The sequence below is a fragment of the Rhododendron vialii genome, chromosome 2a (assembly GCF_030253575.1).
Source record: "Rhododendron vialii isolate Sample 1 chromosome 2a, ASM3025357v1".
In the NCBI taxonomy this organism is placed as follows: domain Eukaryota; kingdom Viridiplantae; phylum Streptophyta; class Magnoliopsida; order Ericales; family Ericaceae; genus Rhododendron; species Rhododendron vialii.
Window position 1 is genome coordinate 18,895,867 of NC_080558.1, and position 18,603 is coordinate 18,914,469.

The 18,603-nt window shown below is 39.5% G+C and overlaps 1 protein-coding gene and 1 non-coding gene across 5 annotated transcripts; both read left to right on the top strand.

Moving 5' to 3' along the window:
- The first annotated feature begins 208 nt into the window (after window positions 1-208).
- On the top strand, window positions 209-18,110 carry LOC131312047 (helicase-like transcription factor CHR28). 4 transcript variants are annotated; one of them, XM_058339761.1, is made up of 12 exons: window positions 209-721; window positions 3,035-3,131; window positions 3,287-3,757; window positions 3,863-4,944; window positions 9,722-9,793; window positions 10,391-10,468; window positions 10,584-11,481; window positions 13,828-13,958; window positions 14,124-14,345; window positions 16,362-16,958; window positions 17,061-17,270; window positions 17,549-18,110. In XM_058339761.1, the coding sequence occupies exons 1-12, from the start codon at window positions 581-583 to the stop codon at window positions 17,651-17,653; spliced, it is 4,104 nt and encodes a 1,367-aa protein (XP_058195744.1). In that variant the 5' UTR covers window positions 209-580; the 3' UTR covers window positions 17,654-18,110. The 4 variants fall into 4 exon arrangements, with proteins under 4 accessions (XP_058195744.1, XP_058195754.1, XP_058195762.1 ...); XM_058339771.1 differs by having other exon boundaries at window positions 227-721; window positions 3,335-3,757; XM_058339779.1 differs by having other exon boundaries at window positions 227-721; window positions 3,035-3,074.
- LOC131318332 (small nucleolar RNA snoR100) lies at window positions 15,325-15,432 on the top strand. Its single transcript, XR_009197655.1, has one exon. It is a non-coding gene; the product is annotated as a small nucleolar RNA snoR100 (small nucleolar RNA).
- Window positions 18,111-18,603: the final 493 nt, after the last annotated feature.

Below are 18,603 nucleotides of genomic sequence, written 5' to 3' on the forward strand. Positions count from 1 at the left end.
GACACCAGCAAAAAAGAACGAAGAAAAGGCGCGGAAAGGACAACGAATAATAGTAATACTAACCGACTTTTCCCACCCTCTCCCAGTTAAAATTACAAATACCCAGAAAACAAGGAAAACGCACGAATCAGTCCTTAACCTGCGCACTCCCCCCTTTCCCCTATCCCCCTTCAACACCCCCCCCCCCCCCCCCCCCCCCGTTATCCCGCGCCTCACCCCGTCCTTCACGACAGACTCTCTCTCTCTCTCCAAAATTTATCACAAACACAGAAACCGCAACGAAATTTCTCGCTCAACGAAATTTCTCGCTAAAAGCCCCTAGAATACGAAAGAATCAACTCTCTCTCTCTCTCTCTCTCTCCCTCCCCCACATATATATATATATATATATATATATATATAGATATATGCGTGTATGGATACATATCATACGTAAGTTCGAGAAGTCTTCCCAGTGGTTTCGTTGATAAGGAGAATTTGACGTTGTCTCTGGAGTCCATGCTTCGTCCGTCGAGGGTTTTGTGATCGAAGGCCGGAGATACGGAAGACTAGGGTTTGCGGTTGATTTGAAGGAATTGCGATGTTGATGGCAGCAGACGATAGATCGGACCTGTGGCAGCAGAGCATCGACATCGACGACGGCGACGACGGCCTCTCCATCGACATCGAGTCGCTGTGGGAGATTCTCGGCGAGAGCCCTCCTGACCCCGGCCCTTTGCAGGTCGGTTGTGATTCGTATTGTTAGGGTTTTGTTTGTTGTGGAAGATTCGCAAGTTGATGCATGTGTGGTGTATTAATCGTAAAGCGCCTGGAATAATTCAGTGTTGTTTGCTTTCTTATGATATCTGAAAGATCATGTTAAAATTACGGGAATGCTAAAGAGAGCGCAATGGGCTTTTGTTAAGGTTGAAAGGGTGTATTGAGATGTGCGGAAAGTGTAGTGAAAAGCGTAAAAAATGTATTGGACGTTGTGTTTTTTTTTCCACTTTGTTTAGCTTAATGAAAACCTAGTGGGCTTTCGATGGCAGTACCCTAAAATGACATTTGTCATGCTCTATCTGCTTTTGAACTATATAGGGCTTGAGTGGAAGTAAGTGAGCTATTGTAATTTAAAAAGGTACACGTGTTGTCAAGTAGTAGTAATTGGTTTTGGAGGTGTACATGCTTACATATTTAGACATCTACGGAAATATTACTTCATATGAACCTGGCATCTCTTCCCTCCGGGTTTGGACTGCAGAGGGCATTCCAAGAACTCGGAGCCGTCCAAAAATGTTTTCAATGTAAGAAAGTATCTTACCGGTAAGTATCTTTTGCAAATCTGGACCAATGATCATCAAAATGGATGGTTGAGACGAGACTGCTTCCGGCAATCCAAATGCGGACTGAACAGAGAAGCCAGGTCCTCATAAATGGGTGATTTTGGGAATTGGGTTGTTTGTTCGGGTGTGAATAGGTTTCAAGTATACACGGGAAACGGTTGTCCAGGCTGGAATTCAAGGGTTTTTCTGTACACGGGAATCGGTTGTCCAGGCTGGAATTCAATGGTTTTTCTGGTTTGTGATAGCTGAAGAACCATGTTGAAGAGCATGACATGTTTAGGTTTTATTGTGAAGTTGAGATGCATATGAGAATTAGTAGTGAAGAGTTTGGAATTAGGTGTTCTTTGGTTTGTGATATCTTAAGAACCATGTAAGAGATCATGACTTGATTCGGCTTTGTAGTAAACTATTCAAAGTCTGGAGCAATTAGGATACACATTTGTTGTGGTCCTGTGGAAGGTTTAGATACAGGAATCAGTTGTTAGAATTCTGGAATTCAGATGGTAGGTAAAAGGCTGGAATTCTGTGTTCTTTGCTGTGTAATACGATTAAATCTAAAGAATCATGTTAACGAAAAACGAGGATAGCTATTTGAGTAGATTACTATTTTTTTTTCCAGGTGTAAATAACTGGTTAGATATATTACCAGAAAACTAGATTTTACAATTTACAATGAAGCTTGTTGCACTTCCCCAAAGGGCGCACATCCGAGCAAGCCAACTTCAATTGGAGGAAACACTCGGACTAACCCAGAAAGATTACTCTCACAACCCAAGAAGCTAGGAAAAACCACATCTCTCAGTGTCCCAAACGAGAGGAACATAACTGTACTTCTATCTGTTGAGATACTTGAACTTTGATCTGATATATTGTAATTGTTATATCGAAAGATACACTTCATTATTTTTTTTTTTTGTACGTTTACTTGCCTGTATACTATAACATTTATGTACAATAAATTTTGTTAATAGTTTGTCAATGGGTGCTTGGGTTAGCTGATTAGAAATGATATTTATTCTAGTTATAAGAGTTCTGATAATGTAGGCCAGAGGGTATGCAGTGTGTAGCTTTTGCCTATAGTGGGATGATTTTCGGTTTTTTTGTCGTTAAAGAAAATTAGGTGCAGGGTATGGTGTTTTCAGCGTTTAGTGGCTTTTACTTAGGAGTTAAAAAATAATATAACACATCCTTGAATGACAGTTTGCTAGAATGAGATTGTAGGGGGTAAATGTTGTGGGTAAGTTGATGATGCAAGGGAGGATGGGCCAGTTTTAATAATTTAGCTATGTTATTGCAAGTAGCCAACCCCAATTGATTGGGACACAAGGCTTGGTTTGGTTGGCTATGTTATTGCAATAAAGAGTGCTCTGTTTCTTCAAGAATTTTTTGTCTGTTTATGTGGTTCCATTATACGCTTGAACATGTGGTTTCTGCATCTATTTGCAGTTGAATTTTTTCCTTTAAATTCAGTTATATTGCTGCAGGCTGTCACCTCAAAGTAATTTCACATCCTGAGTGACCCATCTTCTCCCACTGTTTTGCTTTGAGAAAGGGGTCTAAAAAATGAAAAGAAAAAGTAACATGTTATACAAGTATTCTGGCAGTAGTTGTTGTTTTTCCATCTTAAGTTATTGCGTAAACAAATTAGTTGTTTTAGCTTCTTCAAGGAGCATACCTGTCTTAGACACTGAACCACACAAGCTGATTTGCAGGATAATCCGGGGGATTTATCAGGAGGAAAAGTGCAGCAAGGTCAGTCACCGTCTGATTCAGGCAACAATGAACACTCCATCCTTGGATTGGATAAAAGTGTGATTACCTTGTTGATATTTTCTTAGGGCTTCTCGTTTTTGTGTGTGTGTAACTGCACAAGTTTCCACTTTTTCTGATGAAGTATTTAGGGGAACTTGTTTTTTATTAAGGTTGTTTTCACCATGCTTGTTCTTTTCTACATTGTTTTTTAGGATTACCCGAGTTGGAATTGAGATCTTCATTTGGGGATGGGTTACCAGGATCTCTCACTTTCTCCCCTTCACACAACTTTGAAGCTCCAGATTCTAGGATGGGGACTCCTGACGATTCTTTTGAGTCCGCTGGGAACTCTGTCACATTTGACCATGAAAAGCAGGGACTGCCAGCTCAGTCTGGTTCTCCAGCTAGCTGCTCCGGAAGTCTAGCAGATTGGATGCTGCCAGCTTCATGTCGTCATTCTTCAATTGCAGGAAGTAATGGAGTTATTCAAAGTGTTTTGTCGTACGGAAGAGATTACTGTGAAGAAACTCAAAATGAGATTCCAAATTGTAGTGCTGCATTTAGTTTCACTGCCGGAGTTGCTAATGATGCTTCAGATTTTCGAGAGGTGTTGGATTCCAATCAACTGAAGAGTGAGACTGAATTTCAACTTGGGCATTCGGAAGGGGATACTTATTCCCAACGTATGTGATTGTCTTTGCATAAACGTTTACTGTCTGACATTTCTGTTGTGCATTTAAACGTACTGCATTGATGATTCTTGTTCATTCCATTTTATGGCATTTCAGATGGATCTCTCCACGCATTCATGGGAAAACCAGAAACATTGGAAACTTCCATGATGGGTATTGATGCACTCTTGCCTTGGGCTTTGCATGATGGTTTCAACCTTCCATATATACCCAGCAGTGATGAAATGACTACCTATATAGAGGATGAATTAGAGGAGCTTCCAAATCAGACTTCTCTTGTACAAGGTGCCACTGTGTATGAGGCTGAGGAGGTAAAAGCAGTTGGATCTGTCTTCGCAGAACTGATGACCAATGAGCCTGATGTTAGTGGCCTTAATGTCAAATGCAAAAGTTACAATCTGCTGTCACCAACCAGGGGAGACTCTTTTGGTAACACTCATGATATAACAAAGTCTACGAAGGCATTTTTACCGACCTTTACTCCTACTTTGCCAAACATGTCTACCATAAACCCAATGGTTTGCGTGGAAGATGAAAAAAATGATGAATCTGTGCTAGCTCTGAGAAGGGGATTTGATGTTAAGTTGTTGCCGCCTAATCTGCCTTCTAATTCAAGTAAGAATCTTTTGTTTCGTGCAAAGGATGAAAAAGAAGATCTATTCATTGCATCTAAGAGAGTTCGGCATCATCTTGATAGCAATTATTGTCTGGATGCAAAGAGCTTAGAGAAACCTCATGTGCAGCCATACACTTCAATGAAGAAGATGGGTTATGATGACGTAGAGTGTGAACTGATTCAACCTAAGAGCATGGAGACTCATATTTCTAATTTCAGCTGCCAAACAATTCAGAGTAATGCCAAGGGTAACAGCTACTGTGTCGATGATGATGAAGATATCTGTATTATTGAAGACATCAGTGCTCCTTCACGCTCAAATCTATGGTCTATGAATTGGAAGGCCCTTGTTACTCCACAACACTGTACAACTGAAATACAAAATAGAAACCACTTGTCAGGTGAGAAGCAGGAGGAATTCTGCAGGCAAGCACAGGCTGTACTTGCCCGAAAGGAGCAGCATGAAAAGGCGAAAGTTGTTGACCCCCTAAACCCCATGGGGATGGGAGGTGTGAAGCCTAGAGCAAATGAGGAACAGCTTATTGTTCAAGTTGTGTTGCAGGTGAGGTGTGATAGCATATACCTACTTTGCTTATAAATTGGAGTTAAGTGACATGCAGATTTCCAATGGTTTAGACTCCATGTCTGAAAATAGTTTCAATCTATTTATTCATGACCCTTCGGAATATCCTTTTGTTGAAGTAGTTCGAACATTGGAAATCTTTCTCAGTACTTTTTTGGTCATACCCCATTCATCCTTTACGAACCATGGATATTTATTAAGGGGATTCATGTTCATATTCTATCTTTATTTGACACCATATATGCTTTGGAAATTCTTTGCAAGTTTTATTGTTCTTCTACTCCAATGTGTTCCTTATTTGGGTAGAAATAGTTTGAACATTGGAAATTTTTCTTAGTACTTGTTTGGTAGTACTCCATTCATCCATTATGAACAGTGGCGGAGATAATTGAGGACCAGTGGGGGCACAGAACCCCACTGCTTTTTTTTTTTTTTGGGATTTGTAGAAAAATTTCTTAGAAGTTTTATTAGTTTATCACCTTTAAAAAAGGAAAAAATTATTGAGTGCTCTTGGGGTGCCACCACATGATGTTGCAACGCCCTTCTCCACATATTTATGCAAGACTCAAGACTATATGTATGAGTCTCACCTAAATATGTGATTAAGAAGAATGTTAGGGCACCTCGTGGCAATGCCCTAAGACCAGCGAATAATTAATTACTCACAAGCAAAGCCCCGATTCATTGAATTTTCGCCTCAAAACTTTCATGTGTTTAGGGAATTATAATTACTGTATTATCATAAAGTGTAAGTCAAATGAGACTCTTTTTTACATTTTCCCTCATCTCTCTCTCTCTCTCTCTCTCTCTCTCTCTCTCTCTCTCTCTCTCTCTCTCTCTCTCTCTCTCTCCCCCCCCCCTTAAATCTTTCAATAACTCTTCTCTCCTTTATGTCGAAAAACAATTAGTTGAGAACTAAAAATTGAATTGTTTTACGTATCAAAATTATAACTGTCTAGTACATGACATTATTTTTTATTATTTTCTTTGTAGCTATTTTAAGTGTGGTAGTTAAATGTCATATTTTTTTACAGTCGGTCCAAGCCCGGATAAAAAAGTAGGGTTGTGTGTTATGACAGCCATCATGTAATAGCCCCGTTAGATCTCTCTGACATGAATCCTAATATGAATACGCGAAATGCTAGGGTGTTCCCCTAAAGAGGCAAAACCCTTCGGGTGTTTCGAAAAATGAGCAAGGGGCGCCACATCGGCTCGCGGGTGTGGTGATAACTGAGCAAGGGTTTTCCTGCATTTATTTGGACGAGCGCGGGTAAAGAAGTTAGCCTAGGAGTATAGGGTTAGGTTAGCAACTTGGAATATAGGTACATTATCGGGTAAGACTATCGGTAAGACTATGGAACTAGTTGATACTATGAATTGGAGAAAGATTAGTATAGCTTGCTTACAGGAGACTAAGTTGTCAGGAGAGAAAGCTAGAGAGATAGAGGACACAGGGTATAAACTCTACTATACCGGAAAGGATAGACATAGAAATGGTGTGGGTATCATAGTAGCTAAGCATCTTAGGGATTGTGTAGTTTCAATTACGAGGAATTAGATGGGATTATTTTGGTTAAGCTTGTGATTAGTGAGAATATAGTTAATATTGTTAGTGCCTATGCGGTCCAAGTAGGTCTAGATGATCTTCCTACAGAGCAATTTTGGGATAACATGGATGAAGTGGTACAAGGGGTACCTACGGGAGAGAAGCTATTTATAAGTGGCGATTTCAATTGTCATGTTGGAGTTAATAGGCATGGGTATGAGGAAGTTCAGGGTGGTTTTGGGTTTGGTGACCAAAATGAAGTTGGTAGAAGTATCTTGGATTTTGCAGTGGCTTTTGATCTTATAGTTGTGAATACTTCAAGAAGAGAGAGGAAGAGGAACGCCTAATTACCTTTAAGAGCGGGTCCAATAGAAGTCAGATAGATTACTTTTTTGTTAGAGGCATTGAACGTTTGGTATGCAAAGATTGCAAGATTATTCCCGGAGAGTGCCTAGCGACTTATGGTGTTAGATATTTGCTTGAAAGGACAACATAGAACAACGAATGAGACTAGACACCCATGAACTAGATGGTGGTCTCTAAGAGGAGAGAATCTAGAGATGTTCAAGGGCAGGATGCTTTGACAAGTAGGGTGGGCATTAGATGGTGATAGTAATAGTATGTGGAATACAATGGCAGACACTGTTAGAAGGGTATGGAAAGAAGTTATTGGAGAGTCAAAGGGGAAGAAACTTGGTGGTGGAATGACGATGCTCAAACCATTGTAAAAACAAAAAAGGAATGCTTTAAAAAGTTGCAAAAGGATCGGAATGAGGATACTTGTAAGAGTTATAAACAAGCCTACAAGGAAGCTAAGAGAGCCATTAGGGATGCTAAGATGGGAGCTTATGATAATTTTTATGCTAGATTAGATAGTAAAGATAGAGAGAAGAACATTTATAAACTTGCCAAGCTGAGAGAGAAGAAAACTAGAGACTTCTCTCAAGTTAAGTGTATAAAAGGTGATGATTCGAGGGTGTTGGTGAAAGATGAGGAGATCAATGATAGATAGAAAATGTATTTCGAGAAGCTGTTGAATGAGAACACTTAGACATCTTTGGCGAGGAGGGATTTGGTGGCCCTGGTGAGAGTCTAGAATATGAGTTTTATCGTCGGATACAATAGTCTGAAGTGGCCAATGCTTTGAAGCGGATGAGAATAGGGAAGGCCTCAAGTCCAGATGGTATTCCTATTGAAGTGCGGAAAAACCTTGGTGCAATGGGGTTGTCTTGGTTGACAAAGTTATTCAACAAGATTATTATGACTAGGAATATGCCTGACGAGTGGAGGAGGAGCACCTTAGTACCTACATTTAAGAATAAAGGGGATATTCAAAGTTGGAACAACTATAAAGTCATTAAGTTGATGAGTTATACAATGAAGTTGTGGGAAAGAGTTACTAAGCATCGCTTGAGAATGGTGACAATAGTGTTGGAGAAGCAATTTGGATTTATGCCGGGGAGATCAACCATGGAAGCAATTTATTTGTTAAGGAGGTTGGTAGAATAGTATAGGGATCTCCATATGATTTTTATAGACTTAGGTGGCCTTCCGCTAAGCACTTTATGCACTTTTTTTGGGCTTTTTCTTGTTTTATCTTGCTTAAAAATAATAATTTTTTACTTTTCCTATTCGTCTTGACGAGACGAATCGAAAAACCAAAAAATTGACATGCAAAACTAACAAGCGCGAAAAAATTTGAACAAGGGCAAAACAAGAAGAAGCCCAAAAAACTTAGTAGAATGCCACCTTAGAAAAAGCCTATGATAGGGTACCCAGGGTTATCATTTGGTAGGTTTTGGAGCCAAAGGGAGTGACAAAAGGATATATTGATGTGGTTAGAGACATGTATGAAGGTGCCCTTACTACTATTAGATCACTAGTAGCGGAAACAAGCGAATTCCCTATTGTAGTAGGGCTACACCAAGGGTTACCTTTTTACCTTAGTTATGGTTCTTATGGATGGGCTGACTAAACAAATTCAGGATGATATTCCATAGTGTATATTGTTTGCAAATGATATTGTCCTAGTGGATGAAACTGCAAAGGGGGTTAATGCTAAATTAGAAATTTGGAGAGAAGCATTAGAGTCCAAAGGATTTAGGATAAGTAAGAGTAAAATTGAGTGCATGCACGGTAAGTTTAGCAACAATAGAAGTGCCCAGACAGAAGAAGTGAGGATTCAGGGTCAAGAGATACCAAAGAGTGAGCATTTTAGGTATTTAGGTTCAATTTTTAGCAAAGGTGGAAAGATTATGGACGATGTAATCGATAGGATCCAAGTTGGGTGGCTTAAGTGGAGAGCCGCTTCGGGTCTTAACAAATTGAAAGGGAAATTTTACAGAATTGCTATCCGACAAGCAATGCTTTACGGGCGGAGTGTTGGCCTAGAAGTGAAATGAGGATGTTGAGGTGGATGTGTGGTAAGACTAGAAGTGATAAAATAAGAAACAAAACTATTTGTGAGATGGTAGGAGTTGTACCTACACAGGATAAGTTGATAGAAAATAGATTAAGGTAGTTTGGACATATTTATCGTAGACTTATAGACGTTGTAGTCAAGAAGAGTGACATGATAGTAGCGGATAGTCGGGCTAAGGAAAGAGGAAGACCTAAATTGACTTTGGATGCCGTAATACGAAAAGACTTGGGCTTACTAAATGTAAGTGAAGAGGTAGCCCTAGACAGAACTCAATAGAAAAACAGTATTCATGTAGCCGACCCCAATTGATTGGGACACAAGGCTCGGTTTGGAATCGTTAAAACACTTTTCAAATAGGAATATCTCTTGAAGAAAAATTCAAAGAAAATCAAGACATGTTAGATTCTTAAAAAAGAGCGATTTTTTTTCACAACAAAGTGGTGTGTATGGATTGTGCCCCCACTACTACAAATTTCTGGCTGTGCCACTGGTTACGAACCAACCATGGATATATATTAAGGTGATTCATGTTCGTATTCTATCTTTATTGGACACTTTATTCTTTGGAAATTCTGGATTAGTTCTTCCACACCAATCCACTCCTTATTTGTTCTGGAAATCGCCATGTATAACTGTATACAGATCATAGTAGAAATGTTCATGCTTTGAAGGATTTATTGAGACCGACAGAGTTGCCTTTCTGCTGACTGGCTTTCATTTCTACCATGTTTTTCTGCTGTTGTCTTTGATGGCCGAACTTTTAATGAGACTGGTTTTGTGGCTTTCAGGATCTTTCTCAGCCGAAAACAGAAGCTAGTCCGCCGGATGGGCTTTTGGCAGTACCTCTTCTAAGACACCAGGTTTTGAGCTCTTTATTGGTTTATTTTATTGTGTAATATGGGGTTTAGTTAGCATTGGTTCACCACCAATTTGGAGTTTGATGCCTATCTGCATATTCATTTTAGTACCATATTTAGCATTGTTCACCCATAGATGAATGACGCAGAAACGTATTCCTCAAATTTTCTTAGAAGTAAAGATATTGACTAGGCGGGTGGTTGACATCTTGTGTGGAACGGTATATTTAAGGCGTCCGTTGTAGTGAAGATAAATGTACTGTATCATGGGATTTTGTTTCTAGAATGGCTTCCAGAACAATTACTCAGTTGCTTAAAGTGAATTTGGTTGGGTAATGGTGCACGTAATCTAGTATTTTTGGTAGTTATTTCGATGAAAACAAGACAAACGTTTATGAATTCAGTCAACAAGGATACATGGGGTCGTTTATGGTAGTCTGTTATCTGAATCAACCTGTTGTAAAGTGGATGGCGTTGTCCTAAACAGGCCGTCTGTAGTTACATATGAACTAGAACCTGGTTTACTTATGTGTTGGTGGCGTGTGCATGTTTTCATGCCTTTTTCATTGCTAAAATGACATTGGGTGAATTTCTGCACAGCGAATTGCTTTATCTTGGATGGTCCAGAAGGAAACAGCCAGCTTACCATGCTCTGGAGGGATTCTTGCAGATGATCAGGTTCCTTTTCTGGGCTTTTTGAAATTTTGATACTTTTCTGGTGTTAAGTGAGGATATTTTAGCAAACAAACCTATCTTGATGTTGTTCTTAGCTTGTGCCGTCATGCTCTGGCAGGGACTGGGGAAGACTATCTCAACGATAGCACTTATACTCAAGGAAAGGGCTCCATCTTCTAGAGCTGGTCCAGACCATTTGAAACACAGTGAAATGGAAACCCTCAATTTGGATGAAGATGATGACTATGTGTCTGGGGTTGATGGACCAAAGCAGGATGTAGAATCGTTCCAAGTTTTGGGTAATGGACTTTCACAGAAAAAGAGGGACACTTTTGTGCAAACAAAGGGCAGGCCAGCTGCCGGGACCCTTGTTGTATGTCCTACAAGTGTCCTACGTCAATGGGCTGAGGAGCTCCTTAATAAGGTGACTAAAAAAGCTAATCTATCTGTTTTAGTATATCACGGCGGCAATCGAACAAAAGATCCTTGTGAGCTGGCCAAGTATGACGTGGTCCTCACAACATACTCAATCGTGAGTATGGAGGTCCCGAAGCAGCCTCTTGTTGATAAAGATGATACCGAGATCGGAAGGCAAGAAGCTCATGTTGTTTCATCTAGTAGGAAGAGGAAATATCCTCCTACTTCTGGTAAAAGATCTGCAAAGGACAAGGAGGGAATGAACAACGGAATATTTGAATCAAGTGCTAGACCTCTTGCTAGGGTTGGCTGGTTTAGGGTTGTACTGGATGAGGCACAGAGCATAAAAAATCACAAAACTCAAGTGGCTCGGGCTTGTTGGGGGCTCCGTGCTAAACGAAGGTGGTGCTTATCAGGGACGCCTATCCAGAATGCAGTTGATGATCTGTATAGCTACTTCAGATTTCTTAGACACGATCTATATGGTGTTTATAAATCTTTCTGCTCCATGATAAAAGTCCCCATTAGTAAGAATCCAGTTAATGGCTACAAGAAGCTACAAGCTGTCTTAAGGACAATAATGCTGCGTCGCACAAAAGGTGAATCAATGATGAGGATTTTTTCTGTGAAGATAAATTCTTTATTAAGTGATTATATGAGATGAAGATAAATTCTTTGCATGACAGCTACATGAATTTAAGTAGTATGGTCTCTCTCTCTCTCTCTCTCTCTTTTCTTTCTTTCTTTCTATGCATGCTTTCTAGTCAAACTCCATGGAACCTTTTCCGTTCCCTCTGTATATCTTATGGTTGCCACAGTTTTATTTTCATCCATGTCCCCCTCCTAAGGTGTATGAGTTGGGCCAGGCATTTAACATTCTAGTGGTTGAGCATAGTAAAGGACTTTTTGGACCTTAATTATTGCGATTGCTCCAGGATTTTTGAGTCCTACTCATTTCTGGCTAGTTGTCATATCCTGTGGAATTACGTAGTTATAGTTGTCCTGTTAATCAATCTTGGATTGGACTACTATTTTTCCATATGCTGTTTAAAGGGAATAGGTACAGTCGTGGTCTGGTTCACTTCGCCCTAGCACGTGAGGAAAAATTGTGATCCCTGATTTCCAGTCTAATTGCAAGCCAATGGGCTTGCTGTAGACTGTGCTATGGTAGCACCCATTACATGTACTCTTTCGATATGTAGATCAGTCTGCTATTAATTTTTGTTTCAATGATATGCATATCTTGTGGATGCCCATACTTAGGGCTGTAAACGAACCGAATCGAGCCGAACCCTGTTAAGTTCGGCTCGGGTTCGGCTCGAGTTCGATTCGAGCCTGAACAACTTGGCTCGAGTTCGGCTCGTTAAAATTTTTCAAGGCTCGGGTTCGGCTCGGTTGGGTTCGTTAAGATACTAGTCTGGCTCGAGTTCGGCTCGGATTCGGCTCGGGTTCGATTCAAACTTGAACATCTTGGCTCGAGTTTGGCTCGTTAAACTCAAATGAATCGAGCCGAGCGGAATCTAAGCTCGAATTGAGCTCGTCAAGACTCAGGTTTGATTCGGCTCAGTTCATTAAACTCAAGCAAACCCAAACTCTCATTGATCGTATAGAATTTGGGAGAAAAATAAGTATTGAATTATATATACAACCTTAAAATTTTTTACATTTACAAATAGATCCCTATTGAATTATTAATTAAATTTAAGTATAGGTTCGCGAAACTAACCGAGCCGAATACCGTTAGGCTCAGGTTCGGCTCATTTACGGAACGAGCCTAGAATTGAGGTTCAGGTTCAGTTCGTTTAGCAGACGAATCGAACTCGAACGAGCTTTTACCGAACCGAGCCTCGAACAGTTCGCGAATGGCTCAGTTCATTTACAGCCCTACCCATACTTACTAGGAGCAGTTTAGTTTTGTATTAGGTATTTGCAATTGTGTTACATCTGTCAGCATTTGCAATTCTAATTACATGGATAGAAATGTCTTTTCTTTCAATTTTTTAATGATGTTTTGTGAACTGCAGCCCCTCAAGTTTTAGAAATTCTACTTTTGCCTATATTTTGACGAAACTTCCATACATGCCCTTTGAAACTGACACGTGCCCCTAGATTTTCTATGAACCCACTTTTCTTTTCTTTTCTTGCCCCCACAAAAACCCTGCAATTTGCTTGAAAACTGCTTTCGATTTGTCTGTTGTCTTTGGTTCTCTCTACGTTGTTTCTTTCTCCACTCACCCTTATATTTCGCTAGAAGTTTACTATAAGTTGCTTTTATTGTCGAGGAATTTATTTTTGCACTCCGCTTTTGTCCACTTGCACTCCCTTTTCCCTATGTGAAGTCACGAAACTACAGTTTAATATGGTTATCCCTAACTACTTTTTCAACATGGATGGACGAAATTGTAATTCTACTTGAATAAGGCCAAAAAGGGGTGCAGGTGAATGAAAGGAGAGTGAAAAAATCATTACCCAGAACATTGACCTATCTATCGGGATAAAGTTGTCAGATGTCGTTACTTGCTGCTAAGTGTTGAATTCATCTAATTCTAATGCCCATGCACAGTACCACATTTGCAAAATACTTATTCTATTTATTAAGGGTGGAACAATTGTTACTAAAATAGAGCATTGTGCGTACATAAAGGGAAGTTCTCTACATTTATAGTAAAACGTTGACATTTATACAGTCTGGTGCATGTCCCACAAGGCATAGTGTACACATCCCCTGATGCTATAAGTTTTGAGGTTAAACCTGGTAATTCCAAGAATTTAGAATATTTATTTAGCAGTTGCACATATCAAACCTCTATCTTTATTAAGTTTCCACAATTCTGTTGCAGTTTCGTTAGTGGTCTTTTTTGCGTAAATTGCAATTAGGACAGCATCAATATATGATCTGGTCCTGGTATTTATGGTTGTCATTTTGTTGTAATGTTTTTCTCTAGGCACGCTTCTTGATGGAGAGCCCATCATCAACTTACCGCCGAAATCAATAGAATTGAAAAAGGTGGAATTCACGGATGAGGAGCGGGATTTCTACTGCAGATTAGAGGCTGATTCCCGGGCTCAGTTTGCTGTATGCTTTTACTTTCAAAATACTATCTAATTTTCAATTTATACTTGGTCCTGCTCATGAGACTTAATGGTGTTCGCGTTCTTAATCTTCCTTTTCCATGTGTTTTTTTTTTGCTAGGCCCTTTTCCATGTGCTTCCTTTAACCTTTTGATTGGTGTGCTGACAGGAATATGTTGCTGAGGGAACTGTCAAACAAAATTATGTTAATATTTTGTTGATGCTCCTGCGCCTCCGACAAGCTTGTGATCATCCACTACTTATTCGGGGATATAATTCTAGTTCTGCGTGGAGATCTACTGTTGAGAAAGCAAAGAAACTTCCTCGGGAGAAGCAAGTTTGTCTTTTGAATTGTTTGGAAGCTTCTTTGGCAATTTGCGGCATATGTAATGTATGTGGTTCCTGGCCCTTTTATGGAAACTTTTGGTTTTTATTCATTTCCTTTTTCTTGATTGCTGAAAGAAACTCTCTGCGATGTTCTAGTTGAAGATGCCACTAACAATACACAAATGAACAAATTCCAAGTTCATAGAAAGGGTAAAATAGGATGCATTTTGCTTATGTTTCATACATTTTCTCTATTAGGCTTCATAGTTGTTCATAACTTAGAAGTTATCAGGAGGAATGAGACCTCTTAGGTCTCTTAATTGATCTATGCTGATTTCATAGATTCTTGATTCCAATTTTTTTTGTTTTGTCTTTTCTCATGTGATGTGGAACTCTTTGCCCTTTTACATTTTTTCTTCCTTTTCACCCTTTCTATGTTGTCATCCCACTAGATGTGACCTACACTGACCTTGTACATGATGCTCTTTTTGTTGTTTGTGATAGATCTGTGACTGATCTAGGTGACCTAAATTAAGTATTCAAAAAGTTTTGTTTCCTTGTATGTTGGACGAAATAAGGAAGGAGCACACAATAGAGGTCTTAAGTCTTTGAAAGAACAAACAAACGTTACATGAAAATAAAATCAGGACGATTAAGTTAGAATTTCCTAAATGAAACATTCAACACTGGATTCATTTGGGTTTGATCCCAATTAATCAAATAAACTGACCAAAGTCAATTGAAGGCAAGAAGAATAAGCGGGAAAAGCCACTTGTTGAGTTCCAAATAGGAAGCCATTGGATGAATTATTTTCTGGAAGGTTTTTGCTTTTGGATCCTTGAGCCTGAATTAGGTGAAGGTTCGCATCATCAATTGGATATAATACTACTGTCTCTGGTAGGGTGCGTTTTTTCTAGGTCTTGCCACTTTGTCCTAGTTTCCTGTGCACTCTTTCTTGGAGGACCCCTCGTGGGCTGCCTTCTTATTGGTTTATATTTCACTCTATCTTATTGTTATTTATTTATACCGATGCTCTGGATTATCAATGAAGGAAGCATGGTAATGTGCACATAAATTGATTTGGGTCTCTAGGCCTGCCCTCTCTGATGCCATTTGGCTTTGATTTGGGGGCATGGTTCTACAACAAAACGTCCCTGTAGCTCCTCGGTTCTTGGAGGTTTAGGGGGGCCACTGTTTCAATGATATTCTAAGAGCAGCCACTTTGTGCATATATTGCCAAAGGTTAGGTCTGTCTCCAATCATTCCCCGCCCATACCCCTAATGATTGGGGTCTAGATGGGTTATGTTATGTTGTTGTTGTATTTATTTATTTACATAGAAGACAATGAACAAATACCTATTGGGAGGTTCTAATGTACCATTTTACAAAGCATTGGTTCATCTCCTTCGTGTTCACAGTTTTTCCTTACAGACAGTGAAATGAATAGAACATAATTTCTGTTTATGGCTGGATATATCCTTATTTAACGGGAATCTTTTGACTAAGGCACAATGACCCTTTAGGTATGATGAAATCTCAGTAATGGAAACTAGAGATGTTCCATGCCTTTACAAGTGGGAAGTTGCAAAGATCGAGTTTGCAGCTTGTCAGTCCCAGTTCTAGTTTTAGCATTATGAATTGGAAAATGGATGGTATATTGGCCAAACTGCAATAGAGGGAGCATGCTTTGGTGGAACATAAGATGCATCCATGTTTGGATGCCTTAGTTCTGCATGTGGGCAATGCCTCCAGGTTTCTAGATGCTATCGTTGTAGATTAGTAGAGCAGTAGCTTTTAGAAACATAGATTATAATTATATGCTATTGATCTGCAGTATAATAGCAGTTGTATCCTACTTTAGTGCTATATTTGATATTGATGCAATTTTAAATGTAAACTTACATAACAGAAGCTGTACACTGTTTCTTGTTTTCTTGTTTTCAACATACATGGGTTTGATTTCATATAGAATCTGATATTAAAGGATTATGATTACTGATTGAATCTTTCTCAAATTTACTTCCTAATAAATTGGCGAGGTACTTATATCTTGATATATACATATGGTTGCATTCATAGGATCCACCCGAGGATGCTGTTGTTACAAGCTGTGGGCATGTCTTTTGCAATCAATGTGTCTCTGAACATCTGACAGGTGATGACAACCAGTGCCCGACCACAAATTGCAAAGCTCAACTCAGTGTTTCTTCATTGTTTTCTAGAGAGACATTGAAATGCTCTCTCTCTGAGCAACCTGCTCAGGATAGTATCCTCGATTGTTCTGGTTCTGAGGTATCTGACAAGCTTGAGCCTGGTTCCTGGAGCCACTCTTTTGATTCCTCCAAAATCAAGGCTGCTCTTGAGGTCTTGCAGTCACTTTCCAAACCAAGAGATTGTACACCCCGACCTTGGTCATTGGAATCTATTGAAGATGGCGCCACTCATCTTGAAAACTCATCAGATCCTCTCTTCAGTGGTTCGGACTTCGTTAAAGGTTCAAATGATTTGATTAGAGTTGCGGGAGAGAAAGCTATTGTCTTTTCCCAGTGGACAAGGATGCTGGATTTGCTTGAAACTGGTCTTATAAAGTCTTCCATCAAGTATAGGAGACTTGACGGGACAATGTCTATTACTGCCAGAGATAAAGCTGTGAAAGATTTTAACACCCTACCTGAGGTTTGTGGGACTTTTGGCTTTTGTTTTTAATATAGGCTTTAGAATATTTAACTTTCTTGTAGTTGAATTCTTGATTATGGTTGCATTGTACTTTTGGTGTAGGTGTCTGTTATGATCATGTCTTTGAAAGCTGCTAGTCTTGGACTCAACATGGTTGCAGCTTGTCATGTTCTTCTTCTGGACCTCTGGTGGAACCCTACAACTGAAGATCAAGCAATAGATAGAGCCCACCGGATAGGACAGACCCGCCCCGTTACAGTTTTGAGGTTGACAGTGAAGGATACAGTTGAAGATCGCATTTTGGCTCTTCAGGTATATATTCTATGCAAATCTTGTAGGGCTTTTCAAAATTCATACCTGATTTGCATTAGTGTGGTGAGATCTGGTTAATATTCTCTCTTATTGGGTAGTTTCTGTCTAAACCATTGAACATTCACAAGGGAAGTTGCGTTTACAAGGTTTTATAAACCATTTTGTACATCATATGAGAAACGTAGTATGCACAATTTGAGTGGCCGAAATCAGTTCTGAAATTGGTTTCAGTAATCCTGCATCTTGTGGAAATTCTCATGAAATATTTTCTTTTGCAGCAAAAGAAGAGAGAGATGGTTGCATCTGCATTCGGCGAGGATGAGTCGGGCAATCGCCAGACTCGTCTTACAGCGGAGGACCTGAATTTCCTCTTCATGAGTTAACTAGGCCATTCTTTTCACAGTTTAACTGCCTCTGCCCCCCCCCTTTTCTTTTTTTTTTCCCATTGATTCTTCATGAGAAACACCACCTTCACAGTTGAAGCTGACAACAGATCCTTAGAAGTAACTAGAAAAGAAATTCTCATTTACAAAGAGATCATCGGAATTGTTATTGGATGAATTCATATTGACCTCAGATTGACAATGTATAGGGTTTGGTTTGAATAGGTTGATAGGGAATATAGGTTCCTAATGGCAAATTTTTTACGCCGGACTGTAAATTGTAGAGTTCCTTTTTTCCAATTGTCCCAATACAGATTGCTGCAAAGTTTTAGTTAGGTTGGTAAACAAGATCATTATTTCCTGTAGTGTTGGCGTTTAATAGTTGAGCTTGTTTGTTCCAACTTCCAGTTATGCTGATATTAGTATATAAACATTGTTGAGAGCTTGGTTGGATTGATGTGGCCATCTTTTTTCTTTCTGATTACATGTTCTTCTCCAATCAAACGGATAGATTTGTTATTGTGAGGACTCTGCATTCTTTTTCTTACACTTGTGTCTTGTCATCCCGGTTTGGTTGTATTTTTGCTGCTGGATAAATGTTCGGCGGGGCAGTATATCCTCCGCCAAATGGGCCTTGCAGCTGGGACATTCGGTTCCTTAATTATTGTTGGCAACTTCTGGTTGTTGGTACAGATGTGGATTATTACTAGTAGTTCATTTTTTGTAAGCCGTGTGAAATCCAGTTTTTACGGCCAAGGCCTAGCTCACGTTTGTACGGCTGCAGAAGATACTGAAGCCCTCCAAACCAATCATTGAAAGAAGCGCAAAACGGAACTTCAAATTGAAGATAGTCACCGAGTTGTGTGATTCAAGCCTTTTCTGAGCTCATCAGCAACGAACACTTTTGTATTGGTAAGTGAAGTGAAAGAAAGTAAAATAAGTCTGCAAGA